This window comes from Durio zibethinus, chromosome 13 (genome assembly GCF_047325235.1).
Source record: "Durio zibethinus cultivar Kanyao isolate XHJ-2024 chromosome 13, ASM4732523v1, whole genome shotgun sequence".
Taxonomy (NCBI): domain Eukaryota; kingdom Viridiplantae; phylum Streptophyta; class Magnoliopsida; order Malvales; family Malvaceae; genus Durio; species Durio zibethinus.
Window position 1 is genome coordinate 19,272,251 of NC_143174.1, and position 17,504 is coordinate 19,289,754.

The 17,504-nt window shown below is 32.1% G+C and overlaps 2 protein-coding genes, 1 non-coding gene and 1 pseudogene across 5 annotated transcripts; all 4 read left to right on the forward strand.

Moving 5' to 3' along the window:
• The first annotated feature begins 2,657 nt into the window (after positions 1 to 2,657).
• LOC111304093 (uncharacterized) lies at positions 2,658 to 7,486 on the forward strand. 3 transcript variants are annotated; one of them, XM_022900611.2, is made up of 4 exons: positions 2,658 to 2,848; positions 3,295 to 3,346; positions 4,047 to 4,202; positions 6,709 to 7,214. In XM_022900611.2, exons 1-3 carry the CDS (start codon positions 2,761 to 2,763, stop codon positions 4,195 to 4,197), a joined length of 291 nt encoding a protein of 96 aa, XP_022756346.1. In that variant the 5' UTR covers positions 2,658 to 2,760; the 3' UTR covers positions 4,198 to 4,202; positions 6,709 to 7,214. The 3 variants fall into 3 exon arrangements, with proteins under 3 accessions (XP_022756346.1, XP_022756342.1, XP_022756344.1); XM_022900607.2 differs by lacking the exon at positions 6,709 to 7,214 and adding an exon at positions 7,254 to 7,486 and having other exon boundaries at positions 2,659 to 2,848; XM_022900609.2 differs by lacking the exon at positions 6,709 to 7,214 and adding an exon at positions 7,267 to 7,486 and having other exon boundaries at positions 2,660 to 2,848.
• Positions 7,487 to 11,691: 4,205 nt separating this feature from the next.
• Positions 11,692 to 11,775, forward strand: TRNAL-CAA (transfer RNA leucine (anticodon CAA)). Its single transcript has one exon. It is a non-coding gene; the product is annotated as a tRNA-Leu (tRNA).
• Positions 11,776 to 12,208: 433 nt separating this feature from the next.
• On the forward strand, positions 12,209 to 13,394 carry LOC149515392 (uncharacterized; annotated as a pseudogene).
• Positions 13,395 to 13,602: 208 nt separating this feature from the next.
• Positions 13,603 to 16,151, forward strand: LOC111302532 (Tetratricopeptide repeat (TPR)-like superfamily protein). Its single transcript, XM_022898398.2, has one exon. It carries the CDS (start codon positions 13,946 to 13,948, stop codon positions 16,022 to 16,024), a length of 2,079 nt encoding a protein of 692 aa, XP_022754133.2. The 5' UTR covers positions 13,603 to 13,945; the 3' UTR covers positions 16,025 to 16,151.
• The last annotated feature ends 1,353 nt before the right edge of the window (positions 16,152 to 17,504 follow it).

Genomic DNA, 17,504 nt, shown 5'->3' on the forward strand with positions numbered 1-17,504 from the left:
CAACTTTTTATAGGGTAAAATTATACAATAAAATAGCAGGACTAAAGTAGCATGATAAAAGAAAAGTTATATAAAGTTATGTACACTTGTTTATTAATTGTCATTCACACACATAAATATTAATATTATAAATTTTTAAAATTTTTATTATAATTTATAAATTTTAATGTTTTTGATTTTTCACTTAACCTCTAAAATAAAAAATCGATAAATAATTTATAATTCTTGTTATCAAGAAAACAAATTTCACTTTAGATTATAAAAAAATATGACTATCACTCAAGTCGCATTTTTCAGTAAGTTTCGTATTAACTTAGGACAATTAATAGAGTAATTCGTTGACAGACAGCATATTAAGTTAAACACGAAAAGATTGAAAGGTGATTAGAGTTTATAAGACGGCAGGAATAAATCTGAATCTAAGAATAACAATGAGTAGTGAATTCTTAAGACTAAGCAGAATTGGAAATTTTTCAGAAAAATATTAATAAAAAAAAGGTTGAAATGCAATTAAAATTTTGGAATATCTAAAAATAACCTAATTGCGATAATTATAAGAAAGGAAACTTTATATTAAAAACAAATAAAATATGCTATTTTAGTAATTGAAAAAAAAAACTACAGCATTCTTAAGATATAAATTGTTTAATATAATTAATTTGTTTTATATATTATTTTTTAAATTACAAATTTTATAAAATTGAATGCTTTTAAATATTGCTTCTGTTGTTGGTTGGGCCTATTTTGGCTAGTAAAAGTTATATTAAGATTACATTGATATTATGGATATAAGGATTAAATTGATAAAAAATAAAAGTTAAAGGATTAAAATATGTGAGTGCATTACTTTAATGCAACACTTGAGTTGGTAAAGCATTGTCTATATGATGATATCTTAGGTATTGTCAGTTAATTTGGAACTTTTCTCTAAAACAACTCCAAAATTTCAGTCAAAAAATTATCCTGATAATCGCTGATTTGCTCTTATATGTCAAGCTCCTAACCTTTCAAATCCAATTGCTTGGTGTGGAAGGATAAAGTGTCATTTTCATTTGTCACTGTTAAATTACGCGATTATGCCAAGTGAAGAACCCAGATGCCGACTCAGAGTTCTCACTTGATTTAACTCTCGTTTGAATTTTATCGTATTTTTATTATAATATAATTAAATTTAAATATTAATTTTAATAAAATTAAATTAACATAAATTTTTGTTAAAATTAATTTTCAATCATAATTATAATAATAATAATTATTATTATTATTTTTAACCTCACCACAATTAATTTTATTATTCATCAAAATAAAGTTTAATTCGTTTTTTTAATTTTATATACTGTATGTGTCGGCATGCATTGATTGTGACACAATTTTTCTTTAATAACTAAAAAAATTAAAGAAAGATTCTGTTTTCTATACACACACTGGTGTGTTTCAAATACATACATTACAAATTTGGAGCCACAAAATCAAAATCACTACCTTAATTAAAATTTTGAATTTACAAAAGAGTTGAAAGGCGAAAGTAGATGTGTCATTCGTGGATAATGCATATTTTTATAAAAGGAAAGTAACGCTAGAACAAAATGATATAGTATAATATTGCCTTTTAAGAGCAAATAATGGTAAACCACGTAAAATGCAGGACCGAGAAAGCCTGTCTTTTAGGGCTGATGCTCGAATAATGATCAGATGCAAGTTCCACTAGAGCGATTTCTGTTCCTATAGTTCTTTTTTTAAGGTACATGGTCGGCGGCAATTTGAGATGCATGAAAAAGTTGTATAGCTGGGGAAATGAGATGCTTCATTTTAAATGGCTTTCCTTTATAAAGTCAAGTGAATAGGGTCCAAAGGATGACCGCCCGTGTAACATTTAGGTTTGTATATATGTCAGATGTTTAAGGAGCATCTCAATTTTAGACAAAATAAAGCATATTACGTACAAGCCTGATCAGTAACACTAACATAAAAAAACATTAAATAGGAAATCTTTAGACCAATCGAAGGGTCCAAAACCAAAAGTACTGGACGGTACTCGCACCACCAAAATTCAGCATCAAGCTACCAAAATTTGAACAAACTAAATCGATTTAATCAAATTAAATTTTTTTTTTTTAAATTGGTTAGAATATACATATGTTTATATCCATGAATAGTCATAACCGATGAGTGATAATATAAAATACAACACAAAAAAATATAAAAATAACATGATTTAAAATTTTAATAAAAATTATATATAAATAAAATAAAATAAAATATATATTATATTTTTATATTAAATTATTACATATAATTTTTATATAAATTTAATGTAAATATATAAATTATTAATATTATATATTATATAAAAATATAAATTGTCAGATGAAACTTAGAAAAAATCAATTGAGAAAAATCTGCTTTAATAATGTTTGATTGGGATGGGTTTCAACTTTCAATATCGAGTAAACTTAAACGTGCTGGGCCGGCTCTAAGCTCACAGGATTGGGACGCTACCATCAGAAGGCCATGAGCCCATATTTATAAATTTGTTTTTTCCTCTACCGCCCTTTAGTAAATACCGTATTTGAAAATTAAAAAAATTTAAAATACCGGTGAAATTGAAATACGGGAAGAAATAGAGGCAAATAATTAGATTGCCTCCAAAGAATTTTAAGTATTTTAAAATTGCCCCTATAAAACGAATCAGAACCTCCATTTCTCTTTTTCTCAGCTACTGAATTAAAAAATTCTCTCTTAAAACCTCGAAAAGAAGCAATGGCAAGTTCACCATCTCAGGGTGATACTCAGTCTCTTCCTCAGCCTGCTGCAGAAGCTGAATCTCACCTCTCTTCTCTCGTCTATGGTTCATTCTCTTCCTCTATTTCTTTTTCTCCCTTTGTCCATTCGTTACTTTCATTTCGCTTCTAATTTCAAACAACGTTGAATATTCTCTTATATTATCTTATTCCTACTTGAAATCATCGCATGTTTGAAAATTTCACTTTAAAGAAATGCATTTCGTTTTTATTACCTGCGTAATTCAAATTGTGTGAAATGTGAGGATCTTTGCTTGAATCAGTTTTTAATAGCACAATTCGTAGTTAATTTCTTGAGACCGCTTGTCGTCCTCGTAATTTTGTGGATTTTGGATACTTTCGAGGATTATAAGTTTAACAGACAAATTTCATTTTTATAAATACGTGCTTATAAAATATTTTTTTTACTAAGTTATTTTGTCAGATCTTGTAACGTTCCATACATATATGTTTAGTTATTTATCTCACAATAATTTTCATTTAATTAATGCAGATATGTCGCAGCATGTTCAGATGGCAATGGAGAATATGCTTAAGACGATAACGTGAGTAAATCATCAATGTAACTTCATCTGGTGAATAATGGCGATATGGAACTTAGTTTGCAAATTTTGTTGATTATTGTTGTTTCTTTATCTAAACTACTGCCTTCTTGTGAAAATTACACAAAGAAATAATTAGTGTATTTTAATGTTTATCCGCTTTCTTCTTTTTCTAGTTCTCTGAATTATTGTTGTTGTCACTTTTGGTCCTTTGCACTATCTATACATTTTTGTTTGGCTGAGAAACTGTGATTTCAAGAATGGTTATTCTCTGACTTTGTTTACTTGTTTTAGTTATGTTTTGTCTCCTTAGCCTAGAATGCAGCTTTTTTTTTCTGGTAGTGAAACAGTTTCTTCTGTGCTAGTGTGCTTTTGTAGTAATATTCTCTCTTTATTACTTACTCTGAACTGCTAACGAACACACCAATCATGATTTTTATATAACTCTTCCATTCACTTATAATGCTGCAATAAGTTTATAGCAAGGAAAATGAATTTGTTAAAGGCATTCAGCCATGTTGTCCTTCCCCAGGATTGCTTGATCTTTATTTTTCAGATCCGACATTTCTTCACTGTCTCATTCTTTCCTTAGCTATTCTGTTAAGATTCTAGGAGACAGGTTTAACATATCATTAGCTTGTTGCAAACACCATATTTCTCCTATCAGTGATATTCTGTTTACCTTTTAATAAAAATTCTGCAGTGAAATTGATCAAAACTCTTTGGGAATAGTGGAAGAAATTGAGAAGTGCAAAGACTCTGCTCTTGAAAGGAAGAAAAGCTTGGGGGAAGAGAAGGAACAGTTTCAGAAAGCTGCATACACTGTTTTGGACATGCTGAATAACAGAGACTGAAAATTGTAAGCTCTACTGTTTCCATCACCACCTTCCCATTATTCTTAAGGAGAACCTAATAACTGAGGATGGGTTAATTTTGGGGTATAAATAAACCCTACATTACCATTAGCATTTAAGCTAAAGCACAATGGTTAAATATTGCATTGCCCCCTGTCCACAAACAATGGACGTACATCCATTCATATACACGTGCAGTTGTATTGCAAATATTTCTTTCTTTAGAATTATATGGATTTGGTTCGGTTATTTTGGTTAATGCATGATATTATAAATTTTCTAATATTAGTTTAAATCTGAATTGAATTTTTTTTTAGACCGATCGATTCATATTCTATCATTTAGGTATCAGATTTTAAAATTTAATTTTTTGATATTATTTTAATCTAATATTTAATATATTTAAATAGATTTAGATATAAAATAATTATTTTATTTTATAAAAATTTAGAAAATACATAAATCAAGAAAAATATATAATTTGATTTAATTCAGATATTTTTAGTTTTTTCATTTTTTGATCTAAAATTTAATCCAAATCTAGTAGAAACACTTAGTATCCGAATTTAACCAAACAAAATAAGAAAAACACTTACATGAACTCAACCTAACAATACAATTTTCAATTGATTTTTGATTTTATTGGTTTTTTTTCTCATTCCTAAGAAATATCATGCACCATAACTTCTCACACATTTAAAATCATCACTTATACCGATCCATATATGAATAACTGATCAAATATTTCTTTAACATTTAAAAAATGAATAATTGATCATATTCTCTCTCAAGAGCATTCAGTTCTTCAACTTTTGAGCTGTCAGCCAAAAGAATAGCGCCCCCTCTCTTTCCAAATTTGATCTCTGCATTAACCAAATGTAACCAAATTCAGCTCCTGCATTAATGCTCACTTCTCTCTCCTTTTGGGCATTCATTAAGCGTACGTTAGTGTAAACACGAAAATGCTGTTTTCCTCTTAAATTAAGGTCATTAACTTTCCAATCACGTGAATTAATGAAATTAATTTTGTTAGAATTGTTATACATTATGTTAAGTGGTCTATGTCGTTGTGACGTGAAATGGAAGTCTCTTCTACTGGTTTAATAGGCTTAGTTTCATGTTTGATGTCTCAAGACTAAATATTTCAACAAGCTGTCATGTACTCGATCACCTTCTCTTAGAAATGAGTTTTAGTTGGGTTATATCTTTGTGTTTGTTCGTTTGGTTGCATTTTTCACCATTCCTTCAAGTCTTTTAGCATGCCATGTGGAAGTTAGAAAGCAAATATTTGCTTTTTGAGAAGCTTGTAGTTGCGTCATACCAGCTAGATTGAAGAGGTCCTCGGTTGAGTTAGGCAAATATATGAGCCTTCCTAGTCTTTCATGAGACATTGCTCCTTCGATTGGATGATGCCTATGGATTATCAACCGGATGGTAATTGCACTTAGTGAAGGACTGGAAGTGTCTGGTGTTCCCGCAAAATAATAGAATCAATAAGTTGCAAATATCTACAGAATATTATGCACTTTATTAAAAGAACATTATCTGGATCTATTTGACAATTCGTTTGTTCTAGATATAGCATGCTTTGGAATCCATGCGCTTGAACATTTAGGTTGACTCAATGAAGAAAATTAATGTCCTCATCACCTTAGGACAATCATTTCTGGATATGGAGTGTCTATTGTCCAAAATAGATGATAGACTCACCATTTTTCCCTCAAAACACTAGCTTGGCTCATATGCTCAAATATGTTATATGTCAAAATACAAAATTAGATGCTAATCAAGAATTAACATCTATGTTTGGACTTACTACGGCTGACATCTATTAGTTTAATCGAATCATTCAATATTGGCTCATACAAATTTTTGTAGTATAAATGATTTTTCATCATTGGCTTCCAAATTGAATAATTTGTTTTTGTCTTGGGTTGTTTTTAGATCGATGTCTAAAAAATAATCTTTGCTTTGATATCGGTTGATGGGAGATTTGTCACTCTTGGAGTTTACGAGATCACATCAGAGAGCTCATACATATATATTGGATATCACTTGAGCCCAAAAACTTAAGTTATTGGAGTTTTGGGTCTTCCATGTATATATAGAATATCTCACTCACATTTTTTAGTGATGTGGAATTTTTTTACTCACATATGAACTTATCTTAAAACCTCCCCAAACCAATCATGGAATTGCTTATTCAAATTTACAACAACAAACTAAGTTTTATATCCCATAACTCTAAGGTTGACTGTATGAAAGGCCAAAAAATGAATTATGTTAGGTTGTAGTTTTGAATTTTCTTGCGTTACTAATTTCTATTACATGCTTATTCAAACTAATCGTGGAACTGCTTATTCAAATTTAAATCTCTATTACATGCTCTGAGCTAAGATATTTTTCAACAGCTTTGGGCCCGACGTGGATGATTTCCCATAAAAAATTTGCTTTGACTTATGATCTTTTTTTTCAATCTCTGAATTATTCTTTTTTCCCCTGTGAGTGTAGAACTGACTACAAACTGCCCATGTATGGAGACGATAAAGTTTACAAACCTGCATGAAGTTGCCAATAATAATCTCTCCGTCTTTAGTCTGTGGTTGCACCGTTTGTTTGAAATGGTAATAACTTATCTGAATAACCTGTGATACCCCAATTTCTCCTGTCATATTTGCAGAACCTAGTTTTGACAAAAACTTGAAAAGGAAAGGCAGTAACTTAGTTTAAGACAAGAAATGGAAAGAAAGAAGCTTTAGTTTAACATTACAGGTATTACATGTGGATTGGTTTTTTCACTCTTATAATCTCAAGAAAGTAATTCTCATACTACTAACATCCTTTTAAGTCTCTTGCTCAATGATCAGAAGGTTTCTTCATGATCATATCTTGTCTTCCGGTGTCTATGGTATATGTAGCAATTCTTCATGTGCATTTTTTTTTTTGCTAGAAGTAAACGATGTTGATAATTGAGCTTGCAGTTAACTTACTGATATTTGTTTCCTAGATTTGCTATACCTTACTTTCTTAAATTAATAATATTTTAATTACTGCAGCATTTTTTTGAAGGTATTAAAAGTTAAAGGTCAAATCCATCGTCTTAGAGAAATCATAGGCAAAGCGAGCTGTTACTTTGGAGACTGTCAGCGGTCTGAGATATTATCTTTCAGATATTTGTTTGATAATAGTTGCTCTTATGTTTCTATCTTGATGGTTTATGTTTTAACTATACTCTCATCATATATGGTTTCATTTTGATATTAAAATGAGGCATCTTTATCTGTGTTCATCTTTCACCAATATCTTTGTTTATACGCAGAAAATGGTATTTTGATAGTGGCTCCCCCACTGCCACCTCCCAAAACATTAGGAAAACCAAAAACAAAAAGAAAATCTATTATTGTAGTTCCTATCCCATTAACAAAAAGAACATCTATTATTGTAGTTCCTATCCCATTTTTCTAAGTCAATAGGAATATCATGCTCTGAGTCTATAAATGCAATCACTATGAAATTATACACTTGTACCATAAGATATACCAGCTCCATTCTATTCTTGTATGTCAACACATCTTGCAGTTCCAGAGAGTTTAGGTTTTGCACCTGAGGTTAAATAGAAGGCATAAACATTTGAAAAAGAATGATGCTATACCACTGCTCCCAATACTAGATTGTAGAAGTCTGTAGGTATTGCATTTTGTAAAATAATTTCAACCTTTGGAGGAAACTGTTCTGCTTTCATCTATGACATCTGTAAAATGAAAATATATGAAAAGGTACTGTATGATAACACTGTTTTTCTATAGTAAGGTGGGTAGATTTTGATTACCATTTCGTGATTGAAATCCACTGAAATATTGGATTGTAATTTTGTTAGGGTGAGTTCTTTTTTTTGAGTTGATGAGGCATTGCTTCAATTGTAAGTTGTAACCCACACCACAGACCAAATAGGAGGTTTGAAATTTGAATCCCCCCTTGTGACTTCATATAAAAGAAATGGAAATAGTGGTACCAGCTGAGAAACAAGGCCTTCGGAGACTCCTTTGAATAGGTAGGTTTTTTCAACAGTATTTAGGAAGAGGTGCTGGGCAATGCTGAATCTTATTGCCTTGGGCAGGTCCTGTAGCACTTTTTCTTGCTTCAAGTCTGCTGTCTTGAACTTGAGTTGCATGTGTGCGGGCATTTGTTCTCTTATGCCTTCTGGGAGTCTATTTTTGCTTGCATAACGCAATAACTCATTGATGGCATCTCTCCGTCAAGACATGATCTTACTTTATGGTTTATTTAATATGTTTGCATTAAAATGCTATGTGAAGTAGCATTGTGGGTCGTGCAAGTCTGAAATATATGAGAGAAATTTGGCCAGCATAGAGCTACCTTAATCTCAATACCGAAGACGATAGAATCATATCAATCCAAACAACATTAGCATTATGCGGAAGGTTGCCTGTAGGACTGACAAAGCAAGACTTATCAGTCTGTTTCCTGATGATCCACTGCTTTATATGCTGCTAATCTTGTACGCTATTGTTGTCTATGAGATGGAAGATGTTCTCTATAAATGAAACGAGAGCAGAAGAGAGAATAACCATGGCAAAGGTTCTGACTACTGCATGGATGATGAGATTTGTCTTTGTTACCGATTATATAAGCGGTGAGGCCAGTGTTTGAATAGCATATAAATCATGTTAAATATCTTCCCCCTTTTATTCACTGCATGCAAGTCTCCGTAGCCAACTGTGGTGAGAGTGACAATTGACCAGTAAATGGAATAGCCGAATAGTTGTAGCCTAGCCAGACACTTCTGTGCTTAAAATCTTCAACCTTACTTCCAATCCCCGTATGAGCTGTTGTTTTGTGGCGTGCAGCTAGTGAGTAATTGAAGCAACCAGCTGAATGTACTGCAAATACCGTAAACTGCCATTGGAGTAAAATGAAATTTACTTGTAAATGTTTGGTTAGAGATGGAGATTGGAGAATCCTGTAGGAAATTTGCCTTTTAAATCCAATAATTATGTGACATGTTTTAATAATAAAAGTTATTATTTTTACAAAATAATAATTTTTATTTTTTGGCATGTGTTTACATTTATGTGATAAATGGTTGTCCATTTTAACTATATAAAATGTGATTAGGGTACATTAATATAATTAATGTATAGGAGATTCTAATTATATTATATAATTAATTAATTATAATTTATTCACAATTTTAATACAATAGAATAATTTTATTTGTAAAGATTGTAGTGTACCAATGAGATGATTTGCCTTGATTATAAAAATGAGACATTGATTTGGTATGTTAATGCATTTGGAATGCATTGAATTTGGACTATGGTGAGAATGTATCTTTTAATATTGCCACTTATAGGATACAATTTTCAATGCTATTATTATGTAAAAGGTCTTCAATTATGAGATAATGATGAACTTTAATTAATTATTATAATTTCTTTAATATATCAACGAATGCGATTTATTTTGAAAATTTATTATTTCAAATTATGAAAATGTAAATTCTCAGGGTGGAATTCCACATTTTCGTTATGAGCAAAAACATTTCTTTAGCAATTTATTAATTTGATTAAGGAATCCTGATTGGGTATTTTAGCATAAAGTATGTTAAAATTTAATAATAATCATGAGAACAAATTGTTTCAAGGAATAAAGGACAATAAGCTTAAAAGGTTGACAGGGTATATTATTGCTTATGAATGTTTAAGCAGAGGGATTTGTTTACATGTAGTTACCAGTTTGTACGTCAAAGGATTGAGTATACACTTCTTATAATTTAATTATTTCCTAGAATGCAATTACAATTTTATAGTGATAAAAGTTGTAATTAATAAATTTTTAAATTTATTTATGAGCTAAATAAAAATTATAGAAACATGTTGGAGCTAGGATTTAAATGTCCTTACTGGTTCCTCCTTCTGCCTCTTTAATGATTATCTAGCTTAATCCAAATATTATACATATATACATATATATGTCTATCTTGTTTAAGCTTCAATAAACTGTCAATTTAGAGATATTTTTTCCAAGTATTTATGTAAACCATAGAAAATTTTAAGATCGCTTAATTTGGTTATTGTATATCAAATCCAACAAAATAAGAAAAGCAGAAGGAAAATAATACTCACACAGATTAGTTTAAGGAGTCTTGTCCAAAAGTAGCTAAAGCCTGTGTCTTTTTCTAACCTATCAAAAATGAGTTCAAATTAGAGAAGGTATTGGTGTTTAATCCCTCTTTGTCTATCTCTTGATGTTTGAGGAATATAGCTTTGAAATTCAAGAAGCTCGCAAAATGAGGCTTGCTTAAAACAATGCATGTAGTTGTTAAGTTAGGCATGATTTACCTTTCGAAGAGTTCAGTAACACGCCAGAGACGAAGCTAGCTGAGGAAGCCAAAGCCCTAACCAGTGTGCCATTTGCCAGTCAAGATTCTGCATATGAACTGGAATGGCAGTGTAGGTGCTACATCCGTAAAGAACCAGAACCTCGTCACGTATCTGAAGAATCGCAATTTTATTTAGATATTAGAACACCTTTTATTGCAATTATCAAACATTCAAACTCAAATTTTTAGGCACTTTGGAACTTAAGAATTATATCTTACAAGCGTGAGGTTAGTTGTATAAGATTATATATAATATAAAGATTTTGCATTTTGCTGAATAAAAGCTAGTAACTCTCAAATTATTTTTTTAATGAATGGTTCAAACTTCAAAACAGATCTAAGCATTCATTCCTTTGGTAATTGAATAAGAAGTTTATTTGGTAGCCTTTTAAGTATGGGTTTTCACTCTCACAAGGCCTTTTGTTTGGTGGATCAGGGCAGCTATAGTGACAGCTGAAAGTTTCAGAATTAATCAGGTCAGCGGATATGCTCAAAATGCTTGTCCTTCTAACACTTTTTTTTGTAGCAGCCAGGAAATTTTGATATTGGTTTTGGATGTAATTTATGAGAACAACGGTTCTTGAATTTCTTCAAAGTAATTTCTATTTCAACATCTGAGTTTGATCGAGAAAAAGTAATAATACTGGTGGAAATATTGAGAAGGCTGACAAATTTCTTGTCTCGATTGACAATGATGATTGTCACCAAGGCTTCCTTTTTTCAAAAAGAGCATCACAATTCATAAACATCTTCACTGTTTGAAGAGGAAAGGTTAGGGGGTTACTGTTTACTGTGCAGGAGAATTATGCTTCAATAACAGATAATGCTCAGTTTTTTATGCACCCTTTACCTCTGCTGTTCTGTTATGCTTGTTAATGATAATCTCCAATTCCAACCCTAAAAAAAATCCCCTGTTTACTCTTCATGCTACTTCAACCCCTTTTCAGTCTCTAAGCATCCTTTTGAAACTTCACCTGGGAAGTGGGAAGGAGTTTGACCGGTAGGGACGGTCCGTCCCATTCTACTCCAGTTCTATATAGCTTAGCCTATCTAACGAAATAATAGTAATATGATTAATCCTTTACACACATGTCAGGATGGCCGAGTGGTCTAAGGCGCCAGACTCAAGTTCTGGTCCTCGAAAGAGGGCGTGGGTTCAAATCCCACTTCTGACATTTTTCCAAATCTTGTCCAAAGCGACTTAAATTTTGTTGTCGGCCTGATGTTAATAAACGAAGCCCAAAATGTAGCCCTAACTTTACATCCACCTCAAAGTAAAGCCTCAAATATGATCCAATTTTAGTTAATAGCCCAAAAGGACAATGGCAGTCCGAAACGTAATATCCACAGCAAACCAAAGTCCAAAATTTGACCCAAATGTGATATATCCATATCATAACAAAGTCACCCAATCATAGTCTGATTAGTACTCATTGTCAACAGACAGCAGCATTTTTTTTTTTTTTTGAAATTAAGATTTATTGTCAACATGGCAACAAGGCGTAGGAAAATATCTTTTCCCCCTCTCTATTCACGTTTAAATATCTTTCCGAGGGTTGTTTCAGTTTATCATGTCTTGATAATTGGAGCAATTGAATTACAGCGGTAGAACAATTCTCCATTTAGGAAAGTGAAAGTATCTTCTCAGGTTTAGCTTTTGGGGTTCTTAATTTTAACTTGCTTGTTGAATGCGCAATTAAATATCCTTTGTTGGTGTCACCCAAGTAACTAAAATAACGAACAAAAGTCGAAGGATACTATACTAATGGTTTTGTTAATGTATTCCACGTTCTTTGGACTAATTGCTTTTGAAAATTTATTGCTATGCAGCTTCTCCCAATGCCGATGATAAAGGCTCTAGTCCTGTGTAGGCTAAAACATGATCCTATTTTTAATGTTGATTCGAGTCAGACCAGTGCTTATGATAGTGGAATTGGTAAGGGATCAGTTTCGCATCGAGGCGGGACAAGCATTGGAGCTACTAAAGATCCTACCTTGGATGCAAGTCGTGAAGGGAACATAGTTTCATTGGATGATCAAAATTCATTTATTTCTACTTCAGGGGTGGTGCAGCATTCAGAAACACGGTTTATGCATCTGAGAAGACACGCATTTTATGCTCAGTAATTGTGGCCGTTTTAGTTGTATTGTCAAGCTTGGGATTTCCTCTTCTAGGAAACAGACTCTTGGGGAGTATTTTTAGCTTTAGGCCTCTTCATTTTGCTGAACAATGTGACATTGTTGACCCCACGACTTCTTTTTGATGATCGTGGAAGTTCTCAGAGAGCTATAGGAGAAGAGAACAAAGCGGCTTCCACGGATGACTATAATTGGGCTGACCAATTAAGCAAGACTTTGGAGGTAGGATTGGAAGTGCAGAAGGTGATTGATGCAGCGTTAATAGATTGCAGTATATTATTCGCAATAATTGTCATATGTTGCCTCTCCTTTACATAGCAATTCAGCAAGCATGTTTCTGTTGATTAGTTTCAGAATATGTAAGGCATTTGTTGTATGTTTTTGGCTCCCCACTGTATTTTTCCAAGCTGAATAGATCAAGAATGGTATTCTTTGGTATACTTGCAAGTTATTTCTTTGTATTTCAAAACTATCGACACCGAGGTTTGGTTCGCACTTTGTGATTCTCATGCTGCAGTTGTATGGTATCTGAATTGATTTACCTGATACTGGGATTCGGAGTCCTGCTATAAGATAAAGCTCTTGTTCTATCTTCATACTTGTTCATATCCTTTTGTTTGCCACAATGCAAATTAACCTATAACCATTTCCTTAAGGACCTGGCAATTTTATTTTAAATAAGATAAAATGATACGGTGTGAAAATTACATAAATATATATATATATATATATATATATATATATATAAACATTACAGTTCAAAATTTTAACAAAAATTATTATATAAGTTTGGCAAAGATAAAAAAAATTATATTTTGTGTTTGACTTGTTACATGAATTTGATATAAAATGTTACTCTATTTTACAAGTATCTGATGTAAAAACATGATATAGATATCCGCATCCAAATCTATTAAGGCGGTGAAGTGAGACAATTCCACGGCATGGAATATGAATAAAGAATGAGACTTTAGTTCAAATGATCAAATCCATACATATGAAATATACCCGGAGATTGGCAAGTAACTCGAAGAACGTGCTTTTATTACAAAAACCACCATTTTATCTCGAAGAAATCATTCTTCGAAAGATTGGCATCAATTTTCTTCAATTCCGCTAAGGTCACGCAATCATGCAACATGGGCACAGAAAGGATTTTTACTAAATAAAGGACTTAAACTGAAACGCAGTTTTGCACGATAATCAATGACCCGATTGTTATTTCCTATAAGGAGTAAGAGGCAGAGATTAGCCAATCTCTTAAGATGTTGTTCAAAAAAATCATTGCCCGATCAAGGGGTTCAGGTTCATGCAGCAACTGTGAAAATGGGATTTGGTTTTGACTTGATGTTAAGCAATGATCTTGTAGATATGTATGCAAAATGTGGTATAATGGACATGGCTTCTCTCGTGTTTGACAGAATGATTGAGAGAAATGTGGTTTCTTGGACAGCGCTTATGTGTGGCCATTTACAAAATGGTAATGCCAGAGCAACATTGTCACTTTTCTATCAGATGGTATTTTCATGTTTTAAACCAAATGAGTTTACTTTTTCCACAAATTTTAAAGCTTGTGGAATTTTGAATGTTCTTGAGATTGGGATGCAGATTCATGGTATGTGTGTAATATCTGGCTTTGATTGTGCCCTTGTGGTGGGGAATTCTATAGTTGATATGTACTCAAAATGTGGAAGAATCAATGAAGCATTGACCATGTTTAATGTTTTGCAAGATAGGAATCTTATAAGCTGGAACACAATTATAGCAGGTTATACACTTGCAGGCCAGGGTGAGAAAGCTTTAGTTTTGTTCCATAAAATGCAACAAAATGGAGAAATCCCGGACGAGTATACATTTACAACCATGTTGAAAGCTTGTAGTGGTCTTCGTAAGATTAGGGAAGGATCAGTGATTCATGGTTTTTTGATCACTAGTGGATTTCCATGTTCAGGAAAGGCAGCCATTACAGGTTCTCTAATTGATTTGTATGTAAAGTGTGGGAACTTGATTGAGGCTCGAATGGTGTTTAATCAGATTGCGGAGAAAAATCTTATATCTTGGAGTGCATTAATTCTGGGGTATGCTCAAGAAGGGAACTTGGCAGAGGCCGTTGAGTTATTTAGGCAGCTTCAAAACAGCACCACGCAAGTGGATGGGTTTGTTCTATCAAGTATGATGGGCGTGTTTGCTGATTTTGCACTTGTGGAGCAAGGCAAGCAAATGCATGCATATGCTGTTAAGATTCCTTCTGGTTTAGAGATATCTGTGCACAATTCAATTGTGGATATGTATCTCAAGTGTGGAATGCTAGACGAGGCAGAAAAACTGTTCAATGAAATGCCAACAAGAAATGTTGTTTCTTGGACGGTTATGATCACTGGCTATGGAAAGCATGGTTTTGGCAAAGAGGCAATTCATTTCTTCTACAAAATGCAATTGGATAATATTGAGCCTGATAGGGTGACTTATTTGGCTATACTCTCGGCATGTAGTCATTCTGGACTCATTAAAGAAGGTGAAGAATGTTTTTCACAGCTGTGTCGTAATCGATGGGTCAAACCTGGGATAGAGCATTATGCCTGTATGGTTGATCTTCTCGGTCGAGATGGACGCTTGAAAGAAGCCAAGGACCTCATAGAAAGCATGCCTTTAAAGCCAAATGTAGGTATATGGCAAACGTTGCTCAGTGCTTGTAGAGTACATGGAGACCTGCAACTCGGGAAAGAAGTAGGGCAAAACCTTTTAACATTGGATGGCGACAACCCTGTCAACTACGTGATGGTTTCAAATATTTATGCTGGGGCTGGCTATTGGATGGACTGCGAAGAAGTAAGAGAATTAGCAAAAGCAAAGGGGTTGAAGAAAGAGGCAGGGCGTAGTTGGGTGGAGATTGACAAGGAGGTCCACTTTTTCCATGGCGGAGACAACACACACCCGCTGACAGAGAAAATCCATCAAGTACTGAAGGAGATGGAGAAAAGGATGAAACAAGATTTGGGCTATGTTCATGAAGTGAAATTTGCATTGCGTGATATAGACGAGGAGTCCAAGGAAGAGAGCTTGAGAGTTCACAGTGAGAAGTTGGCAATTGGTTTGGCGCTTCTCCATGGAGGCTGGGCTGAAGCAAGAGTGATCCGGGTATTCAAGAACTTAAGAATATGTGGGGACTGTCATGATTTCATCAAGTGTTTGTCAAAGATTCTAAAGGTAGTTTTTGTGGTGAGAGATGCTAATAGATTTCACCAGTTCAAGGATGGTCAGTGTTCTTGCAGAGATTATTGGTAACTCTATTTTGGCATTTCTACTTTTCAAAATCTCCCCAAATTGAATTAAAAAAATATTTGTTTGTACAACAACATTGCTTATCTGATTTTTACAGAAAGGAAAATAGTTTTCTTCCCTTCCCTCGTATCATCCCAAGAAAGTCCGATGGTCCATTTTTACTTACATTTTAAGCAATTGTTTTAAACAATCCAAACAAGAGCCCTACCCCCCAATTCAATAAAAAGAAGGGGCTATTGTGATCAAGGACTTCACAACAGAAGATGCAACTTCTATACCAACATTCGTATACAAACATGGGGATCTCAAAATTTGTGGCCTTTGCCATTGGTCTCCCATAGATATCCAAGCACTATGAAACCATTAATTTACTATTTTCTGCTTAACCTAGATTTTTTCTTTTAATAAAAGAAAAGGGATGATTAAGAGCTTGAGGTTGGATTATATTTCAATTAAAAATATCAATTTTATTCATATTTAATAAAAAATTCAACATTTTTCTCGAATAAAGATAAAAATTAACGTTATATTAAAAATATAAAAATAAATATGATTTTAAAATTTTATTAAAAACATAAATGAGAATGTATATTATAATATTTGCAACGTATCTATATCTCGTCATGTATATATATTTAATAAATAAATTTTTTTATTAAATAATATAAATTATTATTTTAAATTAATTAAAATTAATATATCTTTACTAAAAATTATATACTTATAAAAAAATTACTTAAATATACAAAATAAAAATTAAAAAAAAAACTAAAAAATCAAATTTTATTATTTTTTAAATTTTGAATATAAAGATTACATGTATAATCAATTAAATTCAAATCGATATAATATAAAATTCAAGCTCGACTTCAAACTTGAAACTCAAAATTCGATTCGAACATTACCAAATTTTATTTTTTTAATTTAAATTTAACTTAGAGATAAAAATTAAATTACTCGAAGTCGATCAATTAAGTTTGTTTAACATGTAAAAAAAACTCGATCCTTATACTCGACAAAAACTTGATTATTTGTACTTGAGCTCGAGTTTGAGATGTTTTATAATTATTTTTTACCAAACCTAACAAATATTATATTTTCAAGATAATAACAACAACAACAACAATAATAATAATAACTTACAAAACAATCAAATCCATGCAAATAAAAAACTCATCATATGATTCAAATACAACACACAAATAAAAGATATAATTAATCTTGAAAATTAAAGTTCTACTTGAAAGATATTAAATATCCAAGCAAATAAGTCCACACACACAAGTTACTACAAATCGACAACAATATACATGCTTGTAATGATGTCTTCACAATATTATGTCTTCAAATGATCGTTTGGCCCTTATTTTTTTCCTACAAACTTACACAAAAGAATAATTACAAAACAAACAAATTACAATTAACAATAAGAATAATAGTAACTTTAGTCTTTAACTATCTTAACTATACTACAGTGATGCTA

Excerpts from the sequence above, each read along its gene's own strand:
- LOC111304093 (XM_022900611.2), top strand. The coding sequence starts at position 2,761 with ATGGCAAGTTCACCATCTCAGGGTGATACTCAGTCTCTTCCTCAGCCT. Across the intron at positions 2,849-3,294 it reads CCTCTCTTCTCTCGTCTATG|ATATGTCGCAGCATGTTCAG; the intron begins GTTCATTCTCTT and ends TAATTAATGCAG. Across the intron at positions 3,347-4,046 it reads AATATGCTTAAGACGATAAC|TGAAATTGATCAAAACTCTT; the intron begins GTGAGTAAATCA and ends AAAATTCTGCAG.
- LOC111302532 (XM_022898398.2), top strand. The coding sequence starts at position 13,946 with ATGACCCGATTGTTATTTCCTATAAGGAGTAAGAGGCAGAGATTAGCC.